Source organism: Grammomys surdaster, unplaced genomic scaffold (assembly GCF_004785775.1).
Source record: "Grammomys surdaster isolate TR1022 unplaced genomic scaffold, NIH_TR_1.0 62, whole genome shotgun sequence".
Classification (NCBI taxonomy): Eukaryota; Metazoa; Chordata; class Mammalia; order Rodentia; family Muridae; genus Grammomys; species Grammomys surdaster.
In genome coordinates, this window is record NW_021604564.1 from 20,545,867 (window position 1) to 20,570,960 (window position 25,094).

Here is a 25,094-nt window from a genome sequence, read left to right on the forward strand (position 1 = left end):
AGAGGGAGGAGGAGGGGAAGGGGGAGGGGGATAGGGAGGGGGCGGGGGGGGGGGAGAGGGAGAGGGGGGGGGGGAGGATTCTGAGAGAGAGAGAAAGGCACAGGGAGAAGATTTTCCCCAGAACACTGATGGAGACAGATGCATGAAACTGAGGACCACATAACCAGTCATGTGAAACTCATAGAACAGATAACAGGATAATTAAGTTATGAGCTAGTTGGGGAACAAAGCTAGTGTGGCCAAGCAGTTATTCAGAAATGATTAGGCTCAGAGTCATCGTTTCGTGAACTTGGGCAGGAGCTGGTGGAGGTTACACGCTAGAGACACCAGAGTGTGGTGCTATTTGTCGATGAGGGTGAGGGAACCTCTGTGAAGCGGGCCTAATGGAAGCTAGGTCACTGGAGGTGTGCTCTTAAGGAGGATATGGGACTCTGGCCCCTCCCCTCTCCAGTCTTGCTTCCTGGTGGCAATAATGTGACCAGCTTTCTCTGTCACTCATACTCACTGGAATGTACTGGGTTCCATGGGTCCGAGAGCAACTGCCAATTGACTGTGGAATTAAAGCTCTGAATAAACACAAAATCTTTAAAAGCTGGTTGTCTTGGTTACCTGTCACAGTAACATGAAGCCTTCCTCTGGTTGGCGTGTGGGTGTTGACAGTGTGTGCAGAAAATGCCCACCAAGCTTTTTCCTCTGGGATATTATGGCCTGAAGACTAGTCCCCTGCAGGGGTGGAGATTAGCCAAACATGTCTTTTTGATACAGCTGTATGTTATAAACCCTGTCTCCTAGTTTATCTGTCTGTGATGACCCACCTGTCTGTTCAACTCTGTGTAATAAACTGAGTCTCTGGGGAGCCACAGTGTCTCCACTAGACAGCCCAGTCTGTTTGATCCCAGTTTTCTGTATATCTGTGTGTCTGCCTTCTCTTTGTTCCCTCACCACCTGTCAGGTCCTAGAGCTGTGCAGGGCATGGCACATGAGGCCCTCATCCATACCTGCTTCATCTCTGCTTAGTTAAGTGAAAAACTGCGCTCGCCATAATTTTATTTTACATTGCTGTCATGAGTGATTTTTTCATGTCCTTGGCCTTCATTTCTAAGGAGTCATTTTGCTTTCAATATGAAAGGATTATAGATCGGCAGCTAATGATCACGGGGTCAGGGGAGGGGTGTCAATGATTTGCCTAACTATCTTTACACAAGTTATTTTTTAAAATAACTGCTTTTTAAATATATATGCATATGTAATCTGTACATATATATGCCTTAATTGTATATATACTATATATAATATATGAAATCATCATACCTTTGAGTTACAACTATTTTATAGGTGGTTTTCTTTTATGTGTGCCTATTGGTGCAAGCTGTATTCACACATCAGTTTAATAATTGAACATATTAAAACATGTCATCATGTGACTGATACACTTCCTCCAGATCCACTCCACACAGCATTCATCAAAACCTTGATGAGTGTTAGGTGGCGCTGCTTACCACTACTTAGGACCATGGGCATGAACAGAGTCCATCAGGGGCAAATTAGATTGATGCTCTCATTGTCTAGAGCCAAACAATTTAATGCTTGCCTCAAGTATCTTTTCAGAATCTCTTCATATAGATGTAAGCTAATGTAAATTTTTAGTCCTGCCCTTCCCTCCTACTGTTCAAACATGAGTCAGGAAAAGTTACGGACACTCTTCTCAACCCTGATTCCCCAGTAAAGGTATTGGAGACCAAACCATCCATAGAAAACTATTATAAGTTCCACGTACTACTTTGAGTAGTCTGCTATATGAATGGATATATAGGTTATCTCCAATCTTTTGTTAAAATAGACTATCATGATAAGAGCCTTGTGTGTGCATCAGGCATAACTGGGTAGTGGACAAGTGCCCAGGGTGCTGTTGGAGAGTAGATGGTAAATGTTCTTGTGGCTTTGCTAAATGCTGCCAGTATGTGTTGTGTTGGCTCATACCCATTCCATCATGTGAGAGTTCCGCCCTCACCAGTCCGCTGATGACACTGTATCATTCAGGTTTTGTATGCCTGGCAATCCTCACCATTCCCAGCAGAGAGAAATCTGGATGCAACTTGGATCTGTGCCCTGTTAGGAGCTTTCAGCATCTTTCACCTGCTAAAGGTCCATTTCTAGCTCTTATCCTGGAAACCATTTCTTATTAGTTTTTCATTACTGTGGTAGCTTTTTCTGAGGCAGGGTCCTGCACTGTAGCCCAGTCTGATCTCTGAATTCATAGCAGTTCTTCCTCAGCATCCCAAGAGCTGAGCTTACAAGTGTTTCCCACCTTTCTTGGCTTTACCAGTTGGCTTTCTATGCACCACTTGTACAGTAAGCTCTTTGTTGTATAAACTAAACGTTTCCCATTTTTCTCAGCTTTTACATATTTTGTACTCATGAGGGTGTTTTACCTTTCCTCCATCTTTTGTGTCCTCCTTCCCTCCTCCCACTTTGTTTTATTTTCCTATGGCTGTGAAGAGACACCATGACCAAGGCAATCGGGGACTTGCTTACAGTATCAGAGGGTGTGACCATGACCACCATGGCTGGGAGCATGGCAGCAGGCAGGCAGGCAGGCAGCAGGCAGGCAGGCAGCAGGCAGGCAGGCAGGCAGGCAGCAGGCAGGCAGCAGGCAGGCAGGCAGGCAGGCAGGCAGCAGGCAGGCAGGCAGGCAGCAGGCAGGCAGGCAGGCAGGCAGGCAGCAGACAGCAGGCAGGCAGGCAGCAGACAGCAGACAGCAGGCAGGCAGGCAGGCAGCAGGCAGGCAGGCAGGCAGCAGGCAGGCAGGCAGGCAGGGAGGGAGCACTGGAGTAGTAGCTGAGAGCTTACATCTCACCCACGAGCCTGAGGCAGACACTGGGCCTAGCATGGGCTTTTGAAACCTCAAAGCCCACAACTAGTGACACATCTTCTCCAACAAGGCCATAACACTCTTTCCTGAAGAGTTTACCAGCTGGGAAATAAGCATTCAAACATGTTCACCTACGGGAGACATTCTCATGTAAATTGCCACATCCACCTCCTCTTCTATCATGCAGAAACTTTTGGTTTTAGGTAGTTAAAAATGACCATCTTTCCTTTTATAGGGCTTGGATTTGGGGTGATGGACAGATTTACCTTCCCCTTCAAGGCTATTGCAGCAGAAATGGGACTGCCCTAACAGGGACCAGGCACTATTGGTACAGTAAGCTCTTTACTGGGACCACCCTGTTTTTTTGAGGAAAGCTCCAGGTTTACATTCTGAAGCAGCTGCTGACAAATCCCAATGTCTCCTTCAGTATCCTCAGCTTCTGGGGCAAGCCATTCCTTAGCAGCAGACCCCTAGCCAGAACCTAGGCAGGAAGGTACAGATTGGCCAGACACTTCTACCACAGACCTCTCTCACTGGGAATGTGCCCCTGGCTACACACCCGTCAGCAGGCACCTGTGAGGTCTGAAAAGCAGTATGATAACTGACCAACTTTGCTTCCTGCCTTCTTTCCTTAAGTCTTCTGCCTCCCTAACTCGATCCCAGCACCTACTTCCAGAGATCCTTAACAGACAACGGGGAGGAAACGTCTTAATCACGATGCAATGACTGAGTTTATCATTTTGAGACTTAATTGAATAGAGGACGTTCAGCACTAATCTTATCTTCCCCTCAGATTGCCCAGTTATCTTCACACAAGTTATTTGTAAAAGGAACTGTATTGCTGTGCAGCAAATTAAGACCTACCTACTTTATGAAAGCCAAGGCTCTTAATTGTGAGACCATTTTAAGCAAAAGATTGGAAAGAACCTAAGTGTCCATCCATGTTGGTTTCAATATCTCAGCTTGTATTTTACTCAACCCTATGAAGGCACCAAATTCTGCAGAGTTTTAAAGACTCTGGCAGGGGTGTAGCTCTCTGTAGTAGATCTCCTGATCTGCTAGGGGCAATTTCCAGAACCACCACCCCATCCCCAAAAAGGAAGGAAGGAAGGGAGGGAGGGAGGGAGGGACGGACATATAGACGTACAGAATGGTATCTGGAGATGAAGGTTTGCTTAGACTATGTGGTATGAGACTGTCTCTCCAAAGAACTCTATACCTTCACTGCTCTCACTTAGATGAACTCATGAGTCTCTTTAAATGTGATCTAGTTCTGAAAAGAACTACTGTTGTCACAGCAAGATCCAGCGGAGGTTACAAACTGGAAAAATACAACACATGGTAAAGTATTTTCTTTTTCTGATAGAGTTTCCTATTGTAGCCCAGGCTAGCCTCGAACTCCCAGAAATCCTCTTGCCTCAGCCTTCTCAGTGTTGGTTACAGGTGTGAGCCACCACACCAAGCTCAGAGCTCATGAACCAGCAAGCTTTTGTTGCACAGCTTATATGACGGACCTCTGCTCTGCATCTTGGGCGGGAGTGTGTGTGCGTGTGTATGTGTGTGTTGTGTGTGTGTATGTTCAACTTCACATTATCACACAGACAATTTTTAGTTTCCTTGGTTATTTTGTAGAACAAGAACGTCTGTGAAAATATCACTGTTATGATTTAAAAGGGAAATTAACATTTTAACTAGGAAAAAAGTAACCATGAGTATATAGCATACGTACAAATGGCAAAGTAAGTCCACTGTGAGGCACCCAATATCAGGAAACAGGAAGACAAGGCTAAAGAAATGGCTTTCTAAAAAATACCATCTGTGTTATCTGTGACAAGACAGATGCATGGTACCTGAGCACGGGTAACCAGCCACGTGGTAGAATGCAGATTAGAATAAATGAGTTATTTTAAGCTATGCTCTAGTCAGAGAAGAGCCTAGCTATACAGCCAAAGTATCTGTAAGTATATTTTGAGTCTAGGTCTTATTTTGGGGAGCATGGTGCTGGGAGGAAGAAGCATCACTAACTTCTACAATTATCTCAAGGGGGAGAAGGCGAAGCCAAAGAGCAGAGTTACAGGCAAAAGCAAACACACTGAAATTTTATGTTGTGCAAAGATTACTTTTTCTGCAACTAGAAGCTCCACAGTATTGCCTTAGATGATGAAGAAATAAACCTTTCCACCTTCCCTCATCCTACCAGGAGACCCTCCTCCTCTCTCCCAGGGGACCCTCCCCCTCTCTCCCAGGGGACCCTCCCCCTCTCTCCCAGGAGACCTGCCCCCTCTCTCCCAGGGGACCCTCCCCCTCTTTCATCCCATCAGGAAACTCTTACACACACACACACACACACACACACACACACACACACAGGAACACGTGCACCCCACTGCACCCCACCCCCCATTCTCTCACCATCCTTCATTCATCTCACTGCATTAGTAAATTTGGTCTGTGGTACTGCATTTTTAGTACCTGAAGACCAACAATAGTTTTAGCTTTTACTAATACTACCATCAAGTGTTTGCTTTCAAAGGGATATCATTGTTAAATAAGCTTTCTAAACACAACCCACAGGATTTGGAGGGAAGGGAATGTTTTTATTTGTCATCAATGTTTTGGATACAACCATCATAATTTTGTAGGTCTGCTAGAGCAGTAAGCTTGATTGACAGCATTTCCAAGAGTTCACAATTTCATGGCTAAGGTTCCGATCAAGGTAATAGAGTTATTAACTTAATATAAATGAAGCTTTAAAAAAGGATATAAAAAGCAATTTATAGACAATATTAATAACTCAGATGTTAGACTGAGCGACAAGGGAAGGTCACTGCCTAGATCAGACAGAACATCAGAAGGGCGGGACACTGCTTTCATCTAAGACGCCTTTGGTCATTAGCATACTAGTGTGAATAAGGCAGCGTGGCAGGCAGGCAGGCAGGCAGGCACGGGATGCAAGCAGGCACGGTGCTGAAGGAAGCGGATGGTGGCAGCAGGCACGGGGCACGCCTCAGTCATCCTCGCCTCCGCAGAGCAGCAGCAGAGCCTTCTTATAGTCTCCAGATGTGTCGCCCTGGAACCCAAACACACACTGTCAACTCCATGACTCACAAAAGCCACAGGAAATAAAAGATCAGGAAGTAGTTGAGCGTGACTGTGTTCCTCTGACTGTTCTCCCAATTGGGCAACTTCTCTGCATGACTCTCACGACAGGAATGTTACATGGGGAAATTCCTACCAATGTCACTCAGTTTAACTTTCTAATTTTACCCCTCAAGGGCTGTCCTCTTAATGGAGTGGAGTATGTTCCTCCGTGGAAAGCAGAGAGGGCAAGGAAACCTTTCCAAGTATGTTAAATCATCATGCTTTCCAAACAGACGCCCAGTTTCTCTCAGGCTAACAAAGGCAGCAGGGCCTCCTTGGTGCCCTGGCTTTGCCTCGGACACGGGCACTACACATGCTTTCCTCAGGCTTACCTCATATCGCTTATGTGTGAAATACTAGAGTCTTAAGTGCGCAGACTCGCTGGTGACCAAGCTCCGCACACCACACACATTGAATCCAAAGCTTTTGCTCAACTAATACCCCTCTCTATACATGACTACAAGGAAAGATGTCAGGAGACCCGCAGCCACACTTCAAGGTCACAGGGTGCTTCTCTTTGAGGGTGACAGCAGTGTTACCTCAGCCCCTTACTGTAGCTATGACCTGACACCAGAGGCACAGGGACAGCAGACAACAAAGAAAGAAATGACGAGAGGAAGGAGCTAACAAGACAGCTGATACCAATGGATATACAAGCACACGTTCTAAAAAACGGCCAAAGGCTTGGGTCTGTTGAGCCTTGGCCAGGGCTGCAACCCAGCTCACCCTTTATCCTTCTTTAGAATCACTCGCTCTAATCCTCTGACTAAAATCTTTCACTCAGCATAGAAGAATCCATTCTTTCATCTATTTCCTTCAAGCTGCCCAATCTGGCTAACGTATGCCAAAGTTCTACCTTGATCATAGAATACAGGGAGGTGGCAAAGTTCTTCCTAAACTCCTTCCTTATGTTAAACAGGTCAATCTCACTCCTGGACACCACGACTCGGATGAGGGTGTGATCGTCCGTCCCAGCACCCTTTAAAGGAGAAAACAGCGTAGGTGTTAAAAGTCTTCACATACAGCACCAAATGCCCCTGGTTTGAGGTAAACCATTGAAGTCTCAGAGTGTAGGAGAAACAGGCTACACATCTGAAGGAGACCTGCATTCCCAGGCTGTCATCTGAAGCATAATCAGAGCTAGAGAAGGCTGCATTTATTAGCTGCAGGGTGTCTACTCACCTTCATAGCATAGTAGAGGGTCTCTGCAAGGTAGGCAGGTATGCTCCGAATAGACTTCACTAAGAAAACACATAATACAACTGTCAAAAGCTATTCAGACATGGAGAATGATATAATCAAAATGCAAACACTGTCTTGTGTTCTTGGCTCTGCTTCTAAGTGTAAAAGTGAGGTGCCCTGGAGAGGGCATCTGCAAGCTGCTGGGGTTCCCTCCTCAGCTGTCTTCTTACTCTCTAGCTTAGCTCTCTTCAGAGGTCTGTGCGGGGCCAGAAAGGCACTGGAGAAAGGCTCGTCTCTGTGCTCCTTTGTTCTCTGTGGTCTTTGTTGGCACCTGGGTGGTTATAATGTTACGGCCTTCATCACCGATTAGTTATGTAACTGTCTTGGAAGTTTCTGTTCCAAAATATCCGATCAAATGATACAGGAATACTACTCTAATATCTGGAAACACTTGAACTGACTTTCTGTATTCCCTCCGAATTCTCCGAGCTAAATCTCACAATTCACACAAGCAGCCTGGATGTATTCACTACAGTTCAGACACTGGGCCAGGCTGCCAAAAAGGCAGCTCACCCCCACATCACAGCTGATATAAGTAAAGGGTATGCAGACAGGAGTCACTCAGCAAAAGACACCTAGCACACAAAACCTCTGTACGCTACAAAAACGACAATCTTTCAGCTCTGAAACTTCTCAATTCTTCCTTTTCAAAGATTAAGAAAAGCAGCTTCTCAGGCAGATTGAGAAATTATCATCTGGCTAGGAAAAAAATGTGTGTGTTTGATGTGACAGAAGGTGGTTGTTTTCAGGTTAAATAGTTTGGAGTTTTAATTAAGTACTTATAACAACTTTGACTTTCTGGTGTGTCTTCATCATGAAAGAGCCAAGTTTTTAACTCACTGGCCGTGTGCTAAGATGAAAGGCTACTTTTTTTTTTTTTTTTTTGGTTTTTCGAGACATGGTCTCTCTGTGTAGCCCTGGCTGTCCTGGAACTCACTCTGTAGACCAGGCTGGCCTCGAACTTAAAAATCCGCCTGCCTCTGCCTCCCAAGTGCTGGGATTAAAGGCGTGCACCACCACCGCCCGGCGAAAGGCTACTTTTAAAAGTTGGTTCTTGCACAAATACCCAGAATAGACAGAGGCTGTCTTCAGATCATGTGAGCCCAGGACCCGGGCCTGCAGGATTTGGAGAGCATCGAAAAATCACAGCCACCTGCAAATTCACTTCTTCAGTCATTTGGAGCACTGAATTAAAACTCCCAATTATTTAACCTGTAAAAAAAAAAAAAAAAAAAAAAAAAAAAAACTACCTTCCCATATTCTGTCACATCAAAACCCGGATTTATCTCTATCCAGATGATAACGTCTCAGTCTGTATACAGAGCTGTGGAGAGTATTCAGAGCATTCTAAAACCCCGTGGGTGTCAAAGACAAGCCATGCTTGCACGTCTCTGTGATGGTGTCCAAGACATCAGAAGGCCGTAGTATTATTTTTAATGTGGCTTTAAGACAATTCCTACTAATGGTCTTAGTGCTTCCATATAATCAGGTAAACAACCAGAGAGCCATGTATTTAGAACACTAACACGGACTTCCCAAAGAAAAACTTAAGAGTTTACTTCATCTAATGCTACGTTATTCCCCTACATTCCATGAAGAAACATGATTGTTTTCCGATTTAGCCTCAAGTGGATGAAAACAATGCATATAAGAATAAATATTGCACATTGTGAATTCACCTACCGACAGCCAGGAGCAATTGCTCCAAGTTCCCCGAGGTCTCTCGGTCAATGGTTTCCTCAATCTGAAATCCTGATATTGTCATGTACTTGTCAAACACTAGAAAAAAATAGAACAGAATGTGCTTTCTTACTCAATGCAGCGATAACACCCTCTGAAAAGAAGCTTTAACTTCTTAAAGCTATCTTTAAGGGGTTGTCTGTCCAAGCAGAGCCCCCACCCCCGTTCCATCCTCCTTGCTGTCAGAGCTCTGTGCTCAAAGCCTCAATGAGATAAGCTCTAAGCAATGATTTACTTATGATGTCACATCATCATTAATTAGGAATTTTTAAAATTCGGTTTAGCTATAAATATTGTGACAGGACTTTGTGATCTCCTACAGACAGGCCTCAAATTTGATCTTCCTGTCTGTTTCCCAAAAGCTCAATGGAGACGTGGCCAGTCTTTACCATGTCATACAGTTGTATCTGTTTGGTTACTGTCTTGAGTTAACAGTCAGATCCCAGATAGGCCAAGAGAAATACAATTTGCCTGGGGGTGGCCTTCCACCCACAAGGACACTCCAAATAAGGACAAGACATTGAAAGTGGCTTCCCTGTGGATCTTGATAGGCATAATCAAAGAGATACTACTCACACATAAGCAACCACGCATGGCTTCTAAACGGTATTTCATAAATACTGATTTCCTGGCCCCTAGCTAGTTGCAATCAATAGACCAACAGGTAAATCTGCTCTGAGCAATTCTGAAAAGCCCTTCTCCTTCCTTCTAATAAGTGACCTACAAATGTGATTAACTTGGTTTCCTCTTCTTGCCGTGAATCATTTTGTGAAGATGAGGTAATGAGCAAAGAAGGAACATGAGGGCACAGAGCAGTTGGCAGGAAGACAGAAAGACATGTGGTCCTGCCAAACCCGCTGCACCACAGCCACAGAAATGAAGCACAACTCTTAAAGCCACGCTGTGGGTTGTCGCTTGCTACAGAACACATTCTAAACTGACACGGTTCATCTGTATGAACTGGACAGATGCAAAGGAAGTCTTAGGAGACTTCTTAGTCTCCTGAGTGTAATTCTTACAGTGAGACACTCCGAGTCTAATGGCATCTGATGCCCCTCACCACCTCTGACCGTGAATGGATTGCTAAGGACATCTAGTTTTGCAAAAACTATAGTAGCGATGTCAAGTACGTCTGAGATTTCTCCAGATTCAACTGTGAAAACTGATTCTGCTCTGGGGCAGGCATCTGGTCAGATTTGCCCATGAACTTTCCAGATCTCCCAAAGCATTTGTCTCAAACAATTTTACTTACCTCTTCTTAAATGAGACACACTGCGTGTCCCAAAGATGGTGATGAACTTTTCTTCATCTGTCCCCCACTTCAGCTCTCCAGCCTGGAACAATGCCTGCAACAAACCACCCTGATGAATCACTCAGCTTCCCCTGCCCCTTCCTGAACAGTGGATCTGCCTGCCTGTGGACCAGGTTAGTGGGTTACATGCAAAGCACAGAAATGACACAGGGGTTCATCTTTCCAAATGTCTTCCATCTTCCAGGAGAGATGCTGTGTGCTGGGAAAGTTCCTGTCATCTCACTGTTGAACACTGACTTACAGACTGGAAACTAACTCAATGAGAAGCTGTCTGTGTTTTGCTTTGCTCATCCTATAGCTGCTATCATGTTTAGAGCTCATGACAGAAAAGTAAACTCCAAATTTCCTCTTTATATATGTGATTTAAGCAAAGTCCGTTGTAGAATACCTTGTACCCAGCTGCACACACCATAGTATGCTAAAACTTGCAGGGACTGACATCTACAGAGAACTTAAACACTCTGGACACCACTTGAATACCATATTTACTTCTGACATGAAAAAATATAAATGCTCACCTAAGTTTATGCACAAGCTTACAAAACTTGTAAGTGAGCATTATGAGATCTGAGGTCACTGGAGATGTGGCCAGTTCTCACAATGACATACAGTTATACCTGCTTAGCTACTGTTTTTCATTAACAGACAGAACCCTGCTGGGCCAAGAGAAGTACAATTCTCCTGGAGATGGCCTTCTGCCCATAAGGACACTCCAAATATCGATAAGACATGACAGTAGCTTGCCTGTGGATATATGACTTTTGATCTTGGTAGGCACATAGAAGTGCATTATAGTGGTCTAGAACTATTTTTTGTTTTATCTCCAGAGAATTCAAAGACCGTTTCCTACATCTTTATACCAAATAAACAGATTCCATTTTTCTTCTCTCTCCTTTCTGCAAGAGTTCAATCTTCTGTCTAGAGAAAGCATTTGGCAAGAAAGATGACAAATATCAGTTTTAACACTCTTAAAATATTAAGTCAGTTTAATACATTTTAAGAAGTGCAAATTGATTTAACAAATTTAAAATTAAAAACAAGTAAAGTATACTGTGCATATGTTCCGTTCCCAAGTGAATGGCCTACTATGGCTTATCAGACTTCTGGGATAACAGGCCTTCCTCAGTGCCAAGTGTCAGTAGAGAAAACCTCAGAGGTTTATGTGGGAGCCCTTTCACCATCTCAGCTTACTTTATATGAAATCACAGATCCTTCCTGGTGAAGACAACCTCGGGGCCTTGCCACGAGGTACAAAGGGCATGGTGCCTCCCAGACCCCAGAGAAGCGGTCTGCAAAAGGCTGACTTGCTGATAAGAACAGTCATGAGCACATGGCTAGTGTGGCTTGCTCTCTGCTGCTCCTGGCCATGACAAAGGGCAGAGAGCCCGAGTTCCGTCAGGAGATTTTAAAGAAGTCCCCCCCTGCCCCCATAACAGTACTCACACATACAAAGTGTTCTAAATGGTCGTATCTGCTGTGTGACAGGTAGGTGACATGCCCACAGCCTAGGCAAGCAACACAGTCCCCAGATAATGAGTAGGTGGGACGGTATGAGAACCATAGCCTCAGCCACTCAGGCCTGTAGGATTGGATCTGCAGGTGACCCACAGGCCCATGAACGTGAGAGGCAGCAAAACTGTGCAACAAATGGTAAGGAGAAAAATCAATGAGAAGGCTCAAGGGGCCTGCTTTCCAGAAGCTTCTTCTCACGTAGCATGGTGCTGATTACATCAGCTGTGCTGGGAAGTCTGCCCACCGGGACTCTAATGTAGGTCTCAGCACTGTCACCTGAGACTACAGTTGGCTTCCCACACTGGTAGCACTGAAAAGCTTCCAGAGCTCCTAGTCCTGAGAGCAGGAACATGAGAACTGTATCGTCTCACATGAAAGCCCAGAGGAATCAAAGCCTAGAAAGCAAGGCTGCCTTCTGCAACTGAGCAAACCCCACCCCCCCCAAGGGGGGAGGGGAAACTTGAGAGGTCTGTTCTTGCTCTTTGTCTACAAGAAAGCAGAGTTATGCTAGATCTGAGGAGCTTTTAACCTATATCTAGTAAGTGTTTCACGGGCCCTAGGGAATCAGAATGGGGAGCTAACACTGAACACGAGCCTTGTGTGGGGGAAGGGTGCTGGAGTCACAGAGCCAGGCTGGGGATGGAGCTCCAGAGCAGAGGCCCTGGGCTTGCTGCCTTATTCTCAGTTGGGAGAGGCCTCGTAGAGCTGAATGCAGCACCTCCTCATGCATCACTTACTGGCTGGCAGCATTACTGTAGATGAGAGGCTGGAACTAACCTGACACTGTGCCCTGGAAAGGCAGTCAGGCAGGCAGGCAGCTTCAGCGGGAGGCAGGGAGACAGGAGCAGGAAGCCTGGGATGCTACTGTTTTGCATGAGGGCCACCTGACTCATGTCCTGAAGGTCTGAAAGGGCCAAATAGAAAGCATCTAAGGTGGAACTGACCTTTGAATCCTATGACATGGATTATGAGGAGGTCTAAGAACCACATTCAGGGGCTTGGACTTTATCTTGAGAACAGTGAAACGCTAAGTATGAGGGGCTTAGATAGGACCGGGACACAGTAAGCTGACATATATGAGGCAGAACACAAGTGAAATACTGTGCAGTGAACCCTCAGTAAATGTTTCCTTTTTTTCCTCCTGTGAGGCCGGGACCACAATGATTGAAGCGGTTAAGCGATCAACCACCCAAAATAAGATAACGTTCTCCTCCTTAGCGAAGTCAGATGACATATTGCCGGCAATTGCATAGAGTGGTCGGAGATCTCCCATTTTCAGTGGCACATTAACTAAAACATGACCAGAGATGAGGCTACCACAGGTGATTCTAGGAACCCAAGTATTCTAGGGCCAATTCCCAGGTTTCAATTGTCCTATTTCCTAATGTTTATTTCTTATGTTTGACTGTTTATAAACCATGCTGAAATTGCACTGGGATTCAAAAGTCCCTGAAGTGAAAATGTTCATTTGGGAGTTGACCAGCCTGTTTAGAACGTTGTCACAGGAAACACAGAGAACTTCCTAAAACAAACCAGTTTGTTATTTCTTTTATAATAATAAAATGCCACTTAAACCATAAACACTTTATTTTTCCTTATTCTATCCTACTAAGAAAATCTATTCCATCTTGGCACTGGAGTGGCAAAGTAAGGCTTTTTTTTTTTCAGTTCTCCATTTTGTGAATGATAAAAAAGAACATATCTAGATGTAACTTGCAATAAAATTTGTATATTTTTACCTTAGCTTTAGGATGACACTATTTTGTTGGCCAGATCATAGTAAGAAAAATATACCTACCTACATAGGTCATATGTTTTGTAGGGAGCTATTAAATACATCTTTTAAAGTTTCTTAAAATGCACATTGTAGTTTTTCACTACTATAAATTCTTTTTAATTTCTAAGTCATAACAAAGTTGTCATAGAATATTTACCCACCTGAGCATCCAGTTCAACTTGAGCATCATCAATTGCAGTATCAGGGTCTCTATTCGCCTGTAAGAAATGACATCACATACTGGACTTCAGAGCCTCTGCATTCTGATGGAAAGATGCACCTGATGCCTATGCATAAGGCACTGTCTGTCCCAGAGAAACTATGCTTGTGCTAAAATCATAGCAACCCTACAGCATGCTATACCACCACCACACAGCAGGGTCCAAACCAGCCCAGCCCTGCTGATTCTAAGTACTATGGATGAACGGGATGCATACAGCTGCCTGGAATGAATGAATGAGTTGGCTATTTACAGTTTGTATCAGATATTCTGAGACACAAACACAAACACAGGTAGCATGTACCCATTACAGTGGCAATCTGCAAAAACCAGAAGTCACTGAATGACTTTTAAGTGGCCTTAACTTAATACAGGCAGGTCATTCCAACAACTCCTTAGTCAAATTATGTTAAGTCTCCACTAGTACCTGAAGGAGGACCACCAACATCCTCTGGTAGTACCCTGAGGTGTCCCCGACCACATCATCTTCTAGGTTGGAACCATATTCTGAAAAACAATTATTTCATAGTTGTTCATAGCATCTCTGAATTAGAAAGCCCTGCCCCATTAATCAGGTGAACGAGGCATAAAGGAAGACATATTTGATTAACAAAAATCCTTTCTCCGCCCCATCTCTCAGTGTTCCAAAGATGGATGGCAAATTCCACAAGTGAGTGCCAGATGAAAATAGGCTCTGTCAACATCTGCCAAAAGCATTCACTCAAGCCTAAATTATGGCAGCCACTCCAAAATGCTCTCCCCATATGTAGTTAGTAATATGAAGACACAGGATAACAGTGTAAAGCTTCAAAAGTATGACAACCCTCAACTGAAACTATGCTTCTTGCAGATGTTTTATATGATTTTTTTTGCCAGATGTTTTTCATCCTATGAATTTCTTTCTTTGCATGGTGGTATCTCTCCCTAATTAGATAGTGTTCCTTTGCACCAGTTAAGTCACCTCCTACAGACAGCAATGACATTTTGAAGTATAACACCTCCACCTCGGGTTCCAACTCCTCAGCCCAAGCTCACAGGAAAGCAGAGAATCGAGAGCTACCTACACTCTTTCACTAACTCTCAAACTGCATCTTAAAGTGTTCTTGCTATAAGGTATTACAGTGTTTAATCACTGTTTGAACGAAGGAATACTTTTAAAGCCTGGAGCTTCTGTTGTATGTGCATTAGAACCAGTCAGCCAAATACAAAACTTTGTAGGCATCTCTGACTTCTTCCTCTGCTCCAATACCTGTAACTAGTTATCAAATCCACCCCCCCAAACATTTGCTCCCCTGATTAGTACTCTTCATGTTCCCCACCTCCCAGTAACCTCAGTGGTGCCATAATTACTACAGAGCTTCCTCGTTGCCTCCCTAAAGAGCTCTCCACCTACTATACCTCTAGACCCAAATCTCCTTCCTTCTTTCAACTGTTCATTCAACATTCCATCAGCCAAGTTCATCATCCAGGCATGCAAAATCCCTAAACTGCCTACCTACCGAGTGCAGTGTATCTCCATACAGACACACGTGCCCGTCCCTAGAGTGAGGCTCCATCAGACCTCTCTGCCTACTGTCCTCAGGGTCCAAGTCACCAATGAGCTAAGTCACCTTTACCTACTGAAACCCATACTGTCTTTTCCTCTTCAGTTTGCTAAGTTAGAAGGAGTAAACAAAGCATGCACTATTTAAGGCACACATCATGCTTGATACACTGTAAAATGGTTACCACAAACTAACTGGCTCCACCATGTAGCTTTCTGTGAATGGTGAAACACTTAAGATCTAGTTTCTTAGAAAATTTCAGCTACTCAATAGAGTACTATGAATAGTCACCATACTATAATTCAGATCCTCACAACTCCTCCATCTTATCTCATTGTCCTATGGACACCATCTCCCCATCATCTCTTCCCTTCACCATCCCTCCTGTCCGGCCTTGGCAAACACCATATTAGTATCAATAGTTATAGTTGTTTTATCATTCATTTGGATTCTACCAAAGTAAGGTAACACCGTGTTTGTCTTTCTGCACCCAGCTCACTCAACATAACATAATACCTTCCCTGTTGACCTGTGCTATTGCAAATATCACAAGTTTCATGTTTAAGGCTAAGTAATGTGGCACTGTGTGTGCATATGCATAAACCCCACTCTTTTTCTCCATGCATTTTCCAATGGATACTTAGTAAGTCACCTGCTCTTGAAATTCTACTATCTAATTTGTATCATGAAGCCTCCCCTAAGCCAAAAGCCCTCTCCCTCCTGTCTGCATTCCGAATTAATACTTTTGATACACAACTTTTAAATTTTTACCATCCTTTACCTACTGAATATAAATAGCATCATTGAAGACAAGAGTTGTGGTACACATGTCTTCTATGCTCCTCATGACAGCCAGGGCAGCAATGGTCACAGAGCCATACTCAGTTACACACTGAGCAGAATGCAGCGACACATTTACATACACAGATACTGTAGCACAGATGCTTAGTCCTCAGTATCGGCATCCCAAGATGGAGCACTCCAAAGACCACATCAAATAAATTGCCTCGATGAGATTACGTGTACCACCTCTGCCACAGTGGCAGCAACCATACGGACTACAAAAAGAAGCTGGGGAGAGACCTGGGTAATTATTGAGTTGCCATAAATTCCATACTGTTCTGATCCACTGGGCTAAAAGCATAACATCTAAACTCTATACGTCATTGCTATGAGAGAGCCACAATCTCTGGCTAAGATTCCAGGCTGGGTCTGATGACAGAAAAACCTGACAGATCAAAACAGTCTTCCTTCACTTCCATCATGGACTCGAAATACATTCAAACCATTGAAATATGGACTAGACTGAAACACAGACTTTGTTTTCACACACACACACACACACACACACACACACTAGGTCACATCAAAAATAACAACCAGAAAACAGAACACTTTAACCAAGTACACCCACCAGCTGAACAGCATACTTTATCAATGTTTTATCAACTCCATTCCAGAAAAGGTTTCAGTCTCTCTTCCTGTTCCCCAAAATATCTTCTACCTAGCTCTTAACATCTTCCACAAAACTGAATTTATTCAAAGAAACTTAAAGGCTCTTTATTCTTATAGCGTCTGCAAATCCTGTGCAAAAATAACCTGCATCTCCCTTCAGGTGTTGTCAGTTACTGTAACTGCTGCGAGTAAAAAGTTGGGAGTTTGTTCATTTATTATTATGTTGTTGTTGGTTTTTACTGAAGAAGAACAGCCTGACTTACAAGTTCTCCCACCCAATAATCATGTACTGCCTGGGCCCCGTATCTACTCATGACCACATCCACATGACAGAAAGGACAGATGATAAACTCTGTTTACCTTCTTCATAAACTTGTTTTATGGCGCTGAGTTCTTCAGGTGTCCTTGAAGCAATGATTTCAGTTAATACTTTCTCATCTGTCCCAGCTCCCTGTTAGAAGATTTGTTTTTAACAGAGAAAACATGTCAATAAGAGAAAAAAGAAAAGAGAAGAAAGCTATTTCCCTGGATGTTATCCAAATTATATGATCAGAAAAATATCCAAGACAACATGGAGCTCTTCTTATACTTGTTCTATTATGAGAGCTTAAAAATTCAGCAGTCTATCTTTCTTTTTATTTTGCCTAATGAAAAACAGAGTTGACTTTTCTAAGTCCATCAAACATATCATTATAGTTGAGGTCTTTAATTCTGTCCCCTAAAAGCCCAAACATTGAGCTTTGTGTCCAGAGTGGCACTAGGGGAGCTAACCAAAACCTTAAGATGTGAACTAATGAGAGGCTGTTAGGTCCTTGGGGATGTCTTTAAGAGGGTGGTGGACCTCCATTGTCTCTCTCTGTGCCAGCTTCCTGCCTAGCTACAGGCCCAAAGCCTTGGGGCCAGTTATTTATGGAGCATGAGCCAAATAAACCTTTATGCTTAAAGAGATCATCACAGACAGGTACCAGAATAGAAACATGGCAGCTAACAAACAGAGACTGCTTGCTGGAACACACTTTCTGTGTTTCTGAAAAATAATTTTAGCTGGTTTCCTTTCTGTGCTTGTATAAGTCATGTCTACACTGCTACATCACAACATATAAATAGAAAAATATCTAAAACTTAGTGTTGTCTGTTTAAGCTAGCATAGGTTCTATTTCTGCTTCTTTGCAAAAACTCAAGCACTAAAATACCTAAGTCCATCCCCATGGGAAGATCTTTGCTGCCAATAATGCTCGAGATGTATTCTGTTAAAAAGCCATTTTCTCAGGGTCCCAAATCCCATTTACTACAAACTGCAATTGCAAAGCAGCATAGACTCAGCAAGTTCAGACTCTTGACTGGGTGATTCCCATTTTCCCGCTGTGTGATCACAATTGCAGAGCTGCTTACTTTGCCCATTCAGAACCAACCTACTAAGGACAAGCCATTCCATGTCACTGTTCCAGCAAATGTTTCAGCACAGTCAATTTCCACCTTTTCTATCTCAAAAACTAAAACATTTCATCTGTAACATTTTCAAGGTCTAAATATATAAAATAAGGATATAAAAACCCAGCGCACTAAAATTTTACAGACAATATTTTTTACTACACAGGAAGATTAAGCTTGATCCCCCTTTCCTTCTTATTGACTCCCGCTGTTTTGTCTGAGCAGCCTTCGCCAAAATGAGTCAATAAAACACGGGACAATTACCAAAATAAAGCAGCATGAGGTAGGACAGAAACGTGCCTTATCGACACGCTTTACCTTAAGAGCATGCTTCAGCTCGTAGGCATCGTAGAGCCTCGCGGGCTTCATCATGGCCACAATTAACTTCTCAAACTTTCCAGTCAGTTCGGACTTCAGGTCATCCAGAAGGTCCTACCTCAGAAAACATAAACTTAGTGACCACAGTCTTCCCAAACAGAAATGAAAACCCTTTGCTCTAGTCAATTCTGTATGTTGCTTCTCCAAGAATTAGAGAAGATATCTGTGCTAAACAAAGCCCTAAGGAATGTACCCTAAACCTCATCTGCCCTAAACCTCAAACACTGATATTTATCTACCAAGGTATTTAAAGACGTTTTCATTAGCTTTACACATCAAAATAAAATGGAATATGTTTTCAGAGCTTGCTATTAGGTGTGGTAACATATGCCTGTAATTCCAGTATATGAAAGGCTACAGCAGGAGGCCAGCCTGGTAACATGTGATGATAGGATAAAACCCAGGGTCTCCTCATGCCAGGAAAACACCTACATTCTCAGCCCTTTATAAATGTTCAGGCAGCTGTCCAGGCTAATCTTAAACTCACTCTGTACCCCAGATAGAATTTATTATTTCCTCCTCCCCCCTCCTTCTTCCCCTTCTTTCCCCTCTTCCTTCTTCTCCCCTCCCTCCATCCCTCCTTCCTTCTCCTTCTCCTTCTCCTTCTTCTTCTTTTTGAGACAGGGTCTCTGTATTCTGTACCTCTGGCTGCCCTGGAACTCACAATGTAAATCAAGCTGTTCTCAAACTCACAGAGATCTACGTGCCTCTCTGCCTCTTGAATGCTGGAATTAAAAGCATGGGCTACCACATCTGGCCCCCAGGTAGGATTTGAACATGTGATCTCATCTCAATCTCTGAAATTTCTAAAATTTCAGGCCTGCAACACTATGTCCATCTTTATATAGTAAGATTCTACCTCAAAATCCCAAGCCTCAGTCATCCACCCACCTCCCCACAAAGCTTAACTAGAGATGTTTCTCTGTGGCAGAGCTTGGACCACGTAAAGCACATATTCAGCACACATATTTTACCCAGCATCCTTGCAGAAGTATCCTTATAAAAGCTCCCCCAAAAGGCTTGGTTGTATCTCACTGGCAGAGCACTGTGTCAGTTTACAGTGCTTTTGGTCAAACCCCCACCACCAGAATGAAAAAAGATAAAAAAGAAAGAGAAAAATTTTCTCAAAACTCACAAATACATTTTTAAGAGCAAGATTCACCCTATAATATCTAAACAATCTCTTCCCTTTTACTATCCAATTCTCATATATAATATTAACATTCTAATAATAGTTGATGATCATTGTTATGCTTCTGACTGGTTAAGTGACACCTTTAACGTGGTAATGTTTGAAAATTTATGAAAAGGAACAGTGTTTCTCCAGCATGCCAGGTGGCAGGATTGGGATTAGACATCTTCTTCCAATGAGCTGCACTGCACTCTAAGGAGAGCACCTGGTCCTGAAGTCTGTCCCCAGCAACACTAGCGGACACTTCTGGTCTCACACTGCATTTGTTTCTCAGTAAAATAATAAATGTAAACTGTCAGAATAACAAGACTACATTACGGCGTGTCACATATGCTCTCAGTAAGATTGCAATCTTTACTATGAATTATTAATCAAGAAATCAAATAATTTAAATAATTACAATATAGCTAAATACCTAAAAAAATAGCTAATGGAGGTGGATAGGAAAGACAAGGAGCAGTTATCAACATGGGACCACTGACACCTTGACACCAACCCCCAAAAGCATCATGCAAGGAAAAACAATTATGTGAGGCTAAGTTTTTAATTATTTTTTAAATGACGTGGTTTGACTTTTTTTTTTTTTTTGGTACAGTGCATGTACTTTTATTGGCATCACCGACTGTCTAATCATCCGGGGATGGTTTAAAGTGGTTGGAGAGAGGCAAGTAACTTGCACGAGAGCACTGTGCTATTCCTGAGGACATCTGAGGAGGACAGTATCCTTGAGGTAGAGAGGAAGGGTCCTAAAACATTCCTACACATACTGGGGGACTGCTTAATTTCTCAAACTCTTTTAAAACTCATAGCTGGACTCACTCCCCCTTGGATGAGCTGTGGTCTTACCCTGCCAAACAGAGTCTTAAACTCCTGAGCAATTTCCTGGCGCTGAGCATTGCTTCGGGATGTCAACAGGGTCAGGATGCTGTCCTCATCGGTGCCTGAAATTGATGGTTAGCAATGAAAGCTTGCCTCCCACACACCCATTTGCTAAACAATCTTTCTAATTATCCCAGAAGTTACTCTGTGCTCTTAATATCCTCTATGAAAATATGTAGCACAGCTTATACAAAATGAAATATAAAATTAAGAATATATAAACTATCATATTTCATATATATGAAAATATGCATAAATGAAAAATATATATATACTATATATAAAACATTTATATGTAAAACATATATATAAACCTATATATGTAAAACATGTATATGTAATACTTTGTATAACATATTACAAAGTATTATATATAATATATAAAGTATTATATATAATATACACACACATACATACACACATACATACATACCTTCTATTCTCAATTGGACTTAAAGTAAGTAGACAAACACTCCTGAAGTTGTAAAACCTTGGCATGCTTGCCTTTCATGTATAGTTACAGTTACCCCAATAATGGCTATTCACAAAGCATAACATGCTGGGTACTGCAGGAGATTAAGAAAAGAAAAACCATAGTCCCTGGCCTCAGGTTATAGATGATTTAGTATAGAAAACATTAGAACAGACTAGCAAGTGCCTTAGGGAAGGTCCAAGTGTTACACGGTCAAAGGAAGGTCTCCTGGTTAACAAGAGTAGAAAGGAATTTGGGGAAAGGAGATTCCCAATGGTCTCTTGAAAGGGAGTCATGGAGCTAGAGAGATGGCTCAGAGGTTAAGAGCACTGACTGCTCTTCCAGAGGTCCTGAGTTCAATTCCCAGCAACCACATGGTGGCTCACAACCATCTGTAATGGGATCTGACGCCCTCTTCTAGTGTGTCTAAACAGCTACATTGTACTCACAGACATAAATAAATCTTTGAAAAAAAAAAAAAAAGAAAGGGAGTCATATAGAGAGGACAGGCTTAGAATAAGAACAGAAAGATACAGAGCTTGCAAGCATAGCAGACACCCAGGCCTGGCTGGATCAGGAATATCAAACAGTAATGTGAGATTAGTCTGTTAAAAGGGGGCCTGAGAATGCCATAGGCAACCCTCTTCAAGGCTCAGGTGTCTGCGAGGAGATAAGACAGTTACACAGGAGAACCCTCAAGAGGCTGGCAACTGGTTAGAAAGACACCAGTGGGAGCAGAGGGAGGTGGTCTGTAAGAGCTTCTTAAGCAGAAGTGGACACTGGATGGGCAGAGCCACGGAGCTAGCAGTTTGTCTCACACTGTGTGCAGGCTGGACGGGTGACCCCCACAGTACAGAGTTGATGGATGATACTTGCAAATCCAATTCTAGAGAATAAATCTTCAGGATGGTCTAAGATATTACTTCATTATCTGAATGTATTTGTCCCTGCTCCCCCACCCCCATCCCATTATTTGGCTTTTTAGAATTAGAAGGTTTAAGTTACCCAAGCCTTTCATGGCCTTCCGAAGAACTTCTGCATCAGCCCTGCCATCGAATCCAGGGAAGTCAGTCACGGTGCCTCTAAGAGCCTGAGAGAGGAAGGACAGTATTATTCACACCATGACCAATATCTGACCTTGCTCAATGCTGTGCTTGATCTCTATGTAAATTTGCCATCTGATAAGATCTGCGACCCACTGAAAGGGGAAGCAACCGCTTCAGAAAAAGTGACAAGCCCAGACAAGGAGAGAAGACACCAAGACCCACTGACAGAAACATTGTCAGGGTGCAGCTCCCCCCTCTCCCTCACTGTGATCCCACCCAACCAAACCTGACATGCCTGCAGTTTCACTGACTTATGAAGATAAGTCTCTCCCCATTCCATCTTGAAGCACATCGAGCTTGTATTAAAATGTGAAGCCCCGCCCTAAGCACTCAGTTGAAAACGCAGCCCTTGATTCCCACGCCCTCATACTGAGTCCAGGTCCTGTAGATCTAGTGATCCTGATTCAGCAATTTCTGAAAATATTTGGTAATGTGTGTGACAAGTACCTTGAAAGATACTCTTTTCTTTACAAGCCTCCCTGTTTCATTTAGCATATGAAGTCCTTCTTCTAAGCTCCCATGATTCCTACAGCATGAAAGTGACAGGCACATAAGTAACTGAGTGCAGAAGAGCAGGCACACACTGATCAGGACCGCACATATGAACACAGACACACACACACACACACACACACACACACACACACACACACACACATACAAACTACACTTGAGAGACCGTGAGAGGGAAAGCACAGAAGTGGGAAGAGAAGAAACTGAGGTGGGGGGGGGGAGGATACCCCAAGACTTAAAAGTTGCCTGTAAAGTTGCCAAGATCATAAAATAGACAACTGCAGAGTTGCAGCTTGTCACCTCTCAGCATGCATAAAAGCACACAAGGCTAAAATGACCTATTACTCCAGGCAGAGTGCTACAGTGGGATGGAAAAAGCATTACGTTGGATAGACAAATCAACACAGGAAAAGTCTACAAATGCCACACAAATAAATAGTAAAAGTCTGATCACGCAGGCAATGGGGCCAGGAACAGCGTTGCCTCTGGGCCAGGAACAGCGTTGCCTCTGCTCGGCACTGACTGACAGTGTTGGGACAGAGGAACAGGCAATCTGAGAGTGGAAACCAGCAGGAATGGGAGTCAGAGCCGGCGGTGCTGGTTTGGAACTTAGACCTGGACAGTCCATAGCAGGCACTTGGGGAAAGGGGCAGGCTGCAAGTAACAAGGTCATACAGGTGACAGCAATGCTGCCGGAGGGAGCCAGTATATCAGGTCACATTGAAAAGGTGGGAAGGAAAGAAAGAGGGGTGATTAGGATCAGAACGACAACAGCTACCTGTTGCGTACAACACTGGTCCAGGTGCTGTGTGGGTGCCCTGTGGGTGTCTCGGTGAGACTTGACAAATGACACCAGCTTAACAGTTTAGCAAATCCTTCACAAGCAACTAAGTAGGAGTTAAGACTTGACTCAAGCCAAGGGCCTGTGGCTCCTTAATCATGAGGCGTTGAATTGCCTCCCACGGAAGAAGACAGGGAGAAAGAGTTTCCCAGAATGTCCTACTTAGGGTTACTACTGCTGTGGTGGGACACCATGACCAAAGCAACTTGGGAAGGAAAGGGTTTATTTCACATACAGTTCCATACAACAGTTTATCATCATAAGCAGGAGGGGCAGGAACTCAGGAGGAGCAGGGCGGGAACCTGGAGGCAGGAACTGATGCCGCAGCCATGGAGGGGTGCTGCTTATCAGCCACTGCTTCCCCTGGCTTGCTCAGTTTGCTTTCTTACAGAACCCAGGACCGCCAGCCCAGAGATGAGACAAGTTACAATGGGCTGGGCCCCTCCTCATCCATCACTAGTTATGAAAATGGCCTATTGGCTTGCCTACAGCCCATCTTATGGAGGCATTTTCTCAACTGGGGTTTCCTGCTCTTTAGCTTGTAGCAAGTTGACATAAAACTAACTAGCATACAGAAGAGAGAGGAGAAGGGGACAGAACACAAGGCTGCCCAGAGATGGGACAGGAGGGTGTGTCAGATGTGTCCCTGTGGTAGACAAAGTACGCTGCAAGACACTGAGATGGTTTGCCTCCTCGGGAAAATCACATCTCACAAACAACAGATTGTAAATGCACTTTAAAAGGAAATATTGATCTGATCTGTAAGTTAGGAAGAAACTGCAGACAGAGCTAAGTGTGGGCAAGATTAAACAAAAACTATAAGTCATTTTTCTCAAAACATACATCTGATCCTAGGGACTGAAGGAAACTGATGGGTGTAAGGAAGGAAAACACCCTTAAAGGTTTCAGCTCCTATCTAGAAGAAATAACTTCCAGCCACATACTTAAGAACTTTCTAGAGACTGATACACAGTTGTGCTATATTCCATACAGGGATAGCAAGGCCACGTGGCAGTACTAGCAGATCAGACGTGAGTCATACATGTGAGTAATGTGGACGGAACCCGAGTTAGGGCTCTGCCTGCCCCTTACTACCCACACAAAATGCAATCTGATTCTGAGTGAGTCATTGGGAGGCCCCCATTTCCTGAAATCCCCATAGTCTACCAAAATAAGCCTCATCCACAGCAGGTTCTGGTCCCTCAAGCAGCCTCAGCTTAGCAGGTTCTGGTCCCTCAAGCAGCCTCAGCTTATCCTCGTGTATCTTCATCTCTTACCAAGAAAAATTTATGAAACTTGGATACACAACATCTGTTCACAACATAAAATTTACTTTTTAACTCGTATCTAGTCTTTATCTTGATAATTCTGCTGCCTGGAAAGGTGGGGAGACAGGAACACAGAGTTCTGCACCCCCTCCCAGTGAAACAGGAAGGTCTGACTGAACGAACAAACTAAAGGCCCACT

General features: G+C 43.6%; 1 protein-coding gene across 1 annotated transcript in view; it reads right to left on the reverse strand.

Moving 5' to 3' along the window:
* Positions 1 to 5,448: 5,448 nt before the first annotated feature.
* Positions 5,449 to 25,094, reverse strand: part of Anxa5 (annexin A5) — a 31,154-nt gene continuing 11,508 nt past the window's right edge. The window contains exons 3-13 of the mRNA XM_028762979.1: positions 22,173 to 22,257; positions 20,663 to 20,757; positions 18,565 to 18,678; positions 17,176 to 17,266; positions 14,244 to 14,323; positions 13,758 to 13,814; positions 10,248 to 10,341; positions 8,939 to 9,034; positions 7,196 to 7,254; positions 6,870 to 6,992; positions 5,449 to 5,942 (exon numbers count right to left, since the gene is read on the reverse strand). Of these exons, the coding sequence (XP_028618812.1) occupies positions 5,880 to 5,942; positions 6,870 to 6,992; positions 7,196 to 7,254; positions 8,939 to 9,034; positions 10,248 to 10,341; positions 13,758 to 13,814; positions 14,244 to 14,323; positions 17,176 to 17,266; positions 18,565 to 18,678; positions 20,663 to 20,757; positions 22,173 to 22,257 (957 nt within the window). The 3' untranslated portion in view covers positions 5,449 to 5,879. The remainder of the gene's footprint in view (positions 5,943 to 6,869; positions 6,993 to 7,195; positions 7,255 to 8,938; positions 9,035 to 10,247; positions 10,342 to 13,757; positions 13,815 to 14,243; positions 14,324 to 17,175; positions 17,267 to 18,564; positions 18,679 to 20,662; positions 20,758 to 22,172; positions 22,258 to 25,094) is intronic.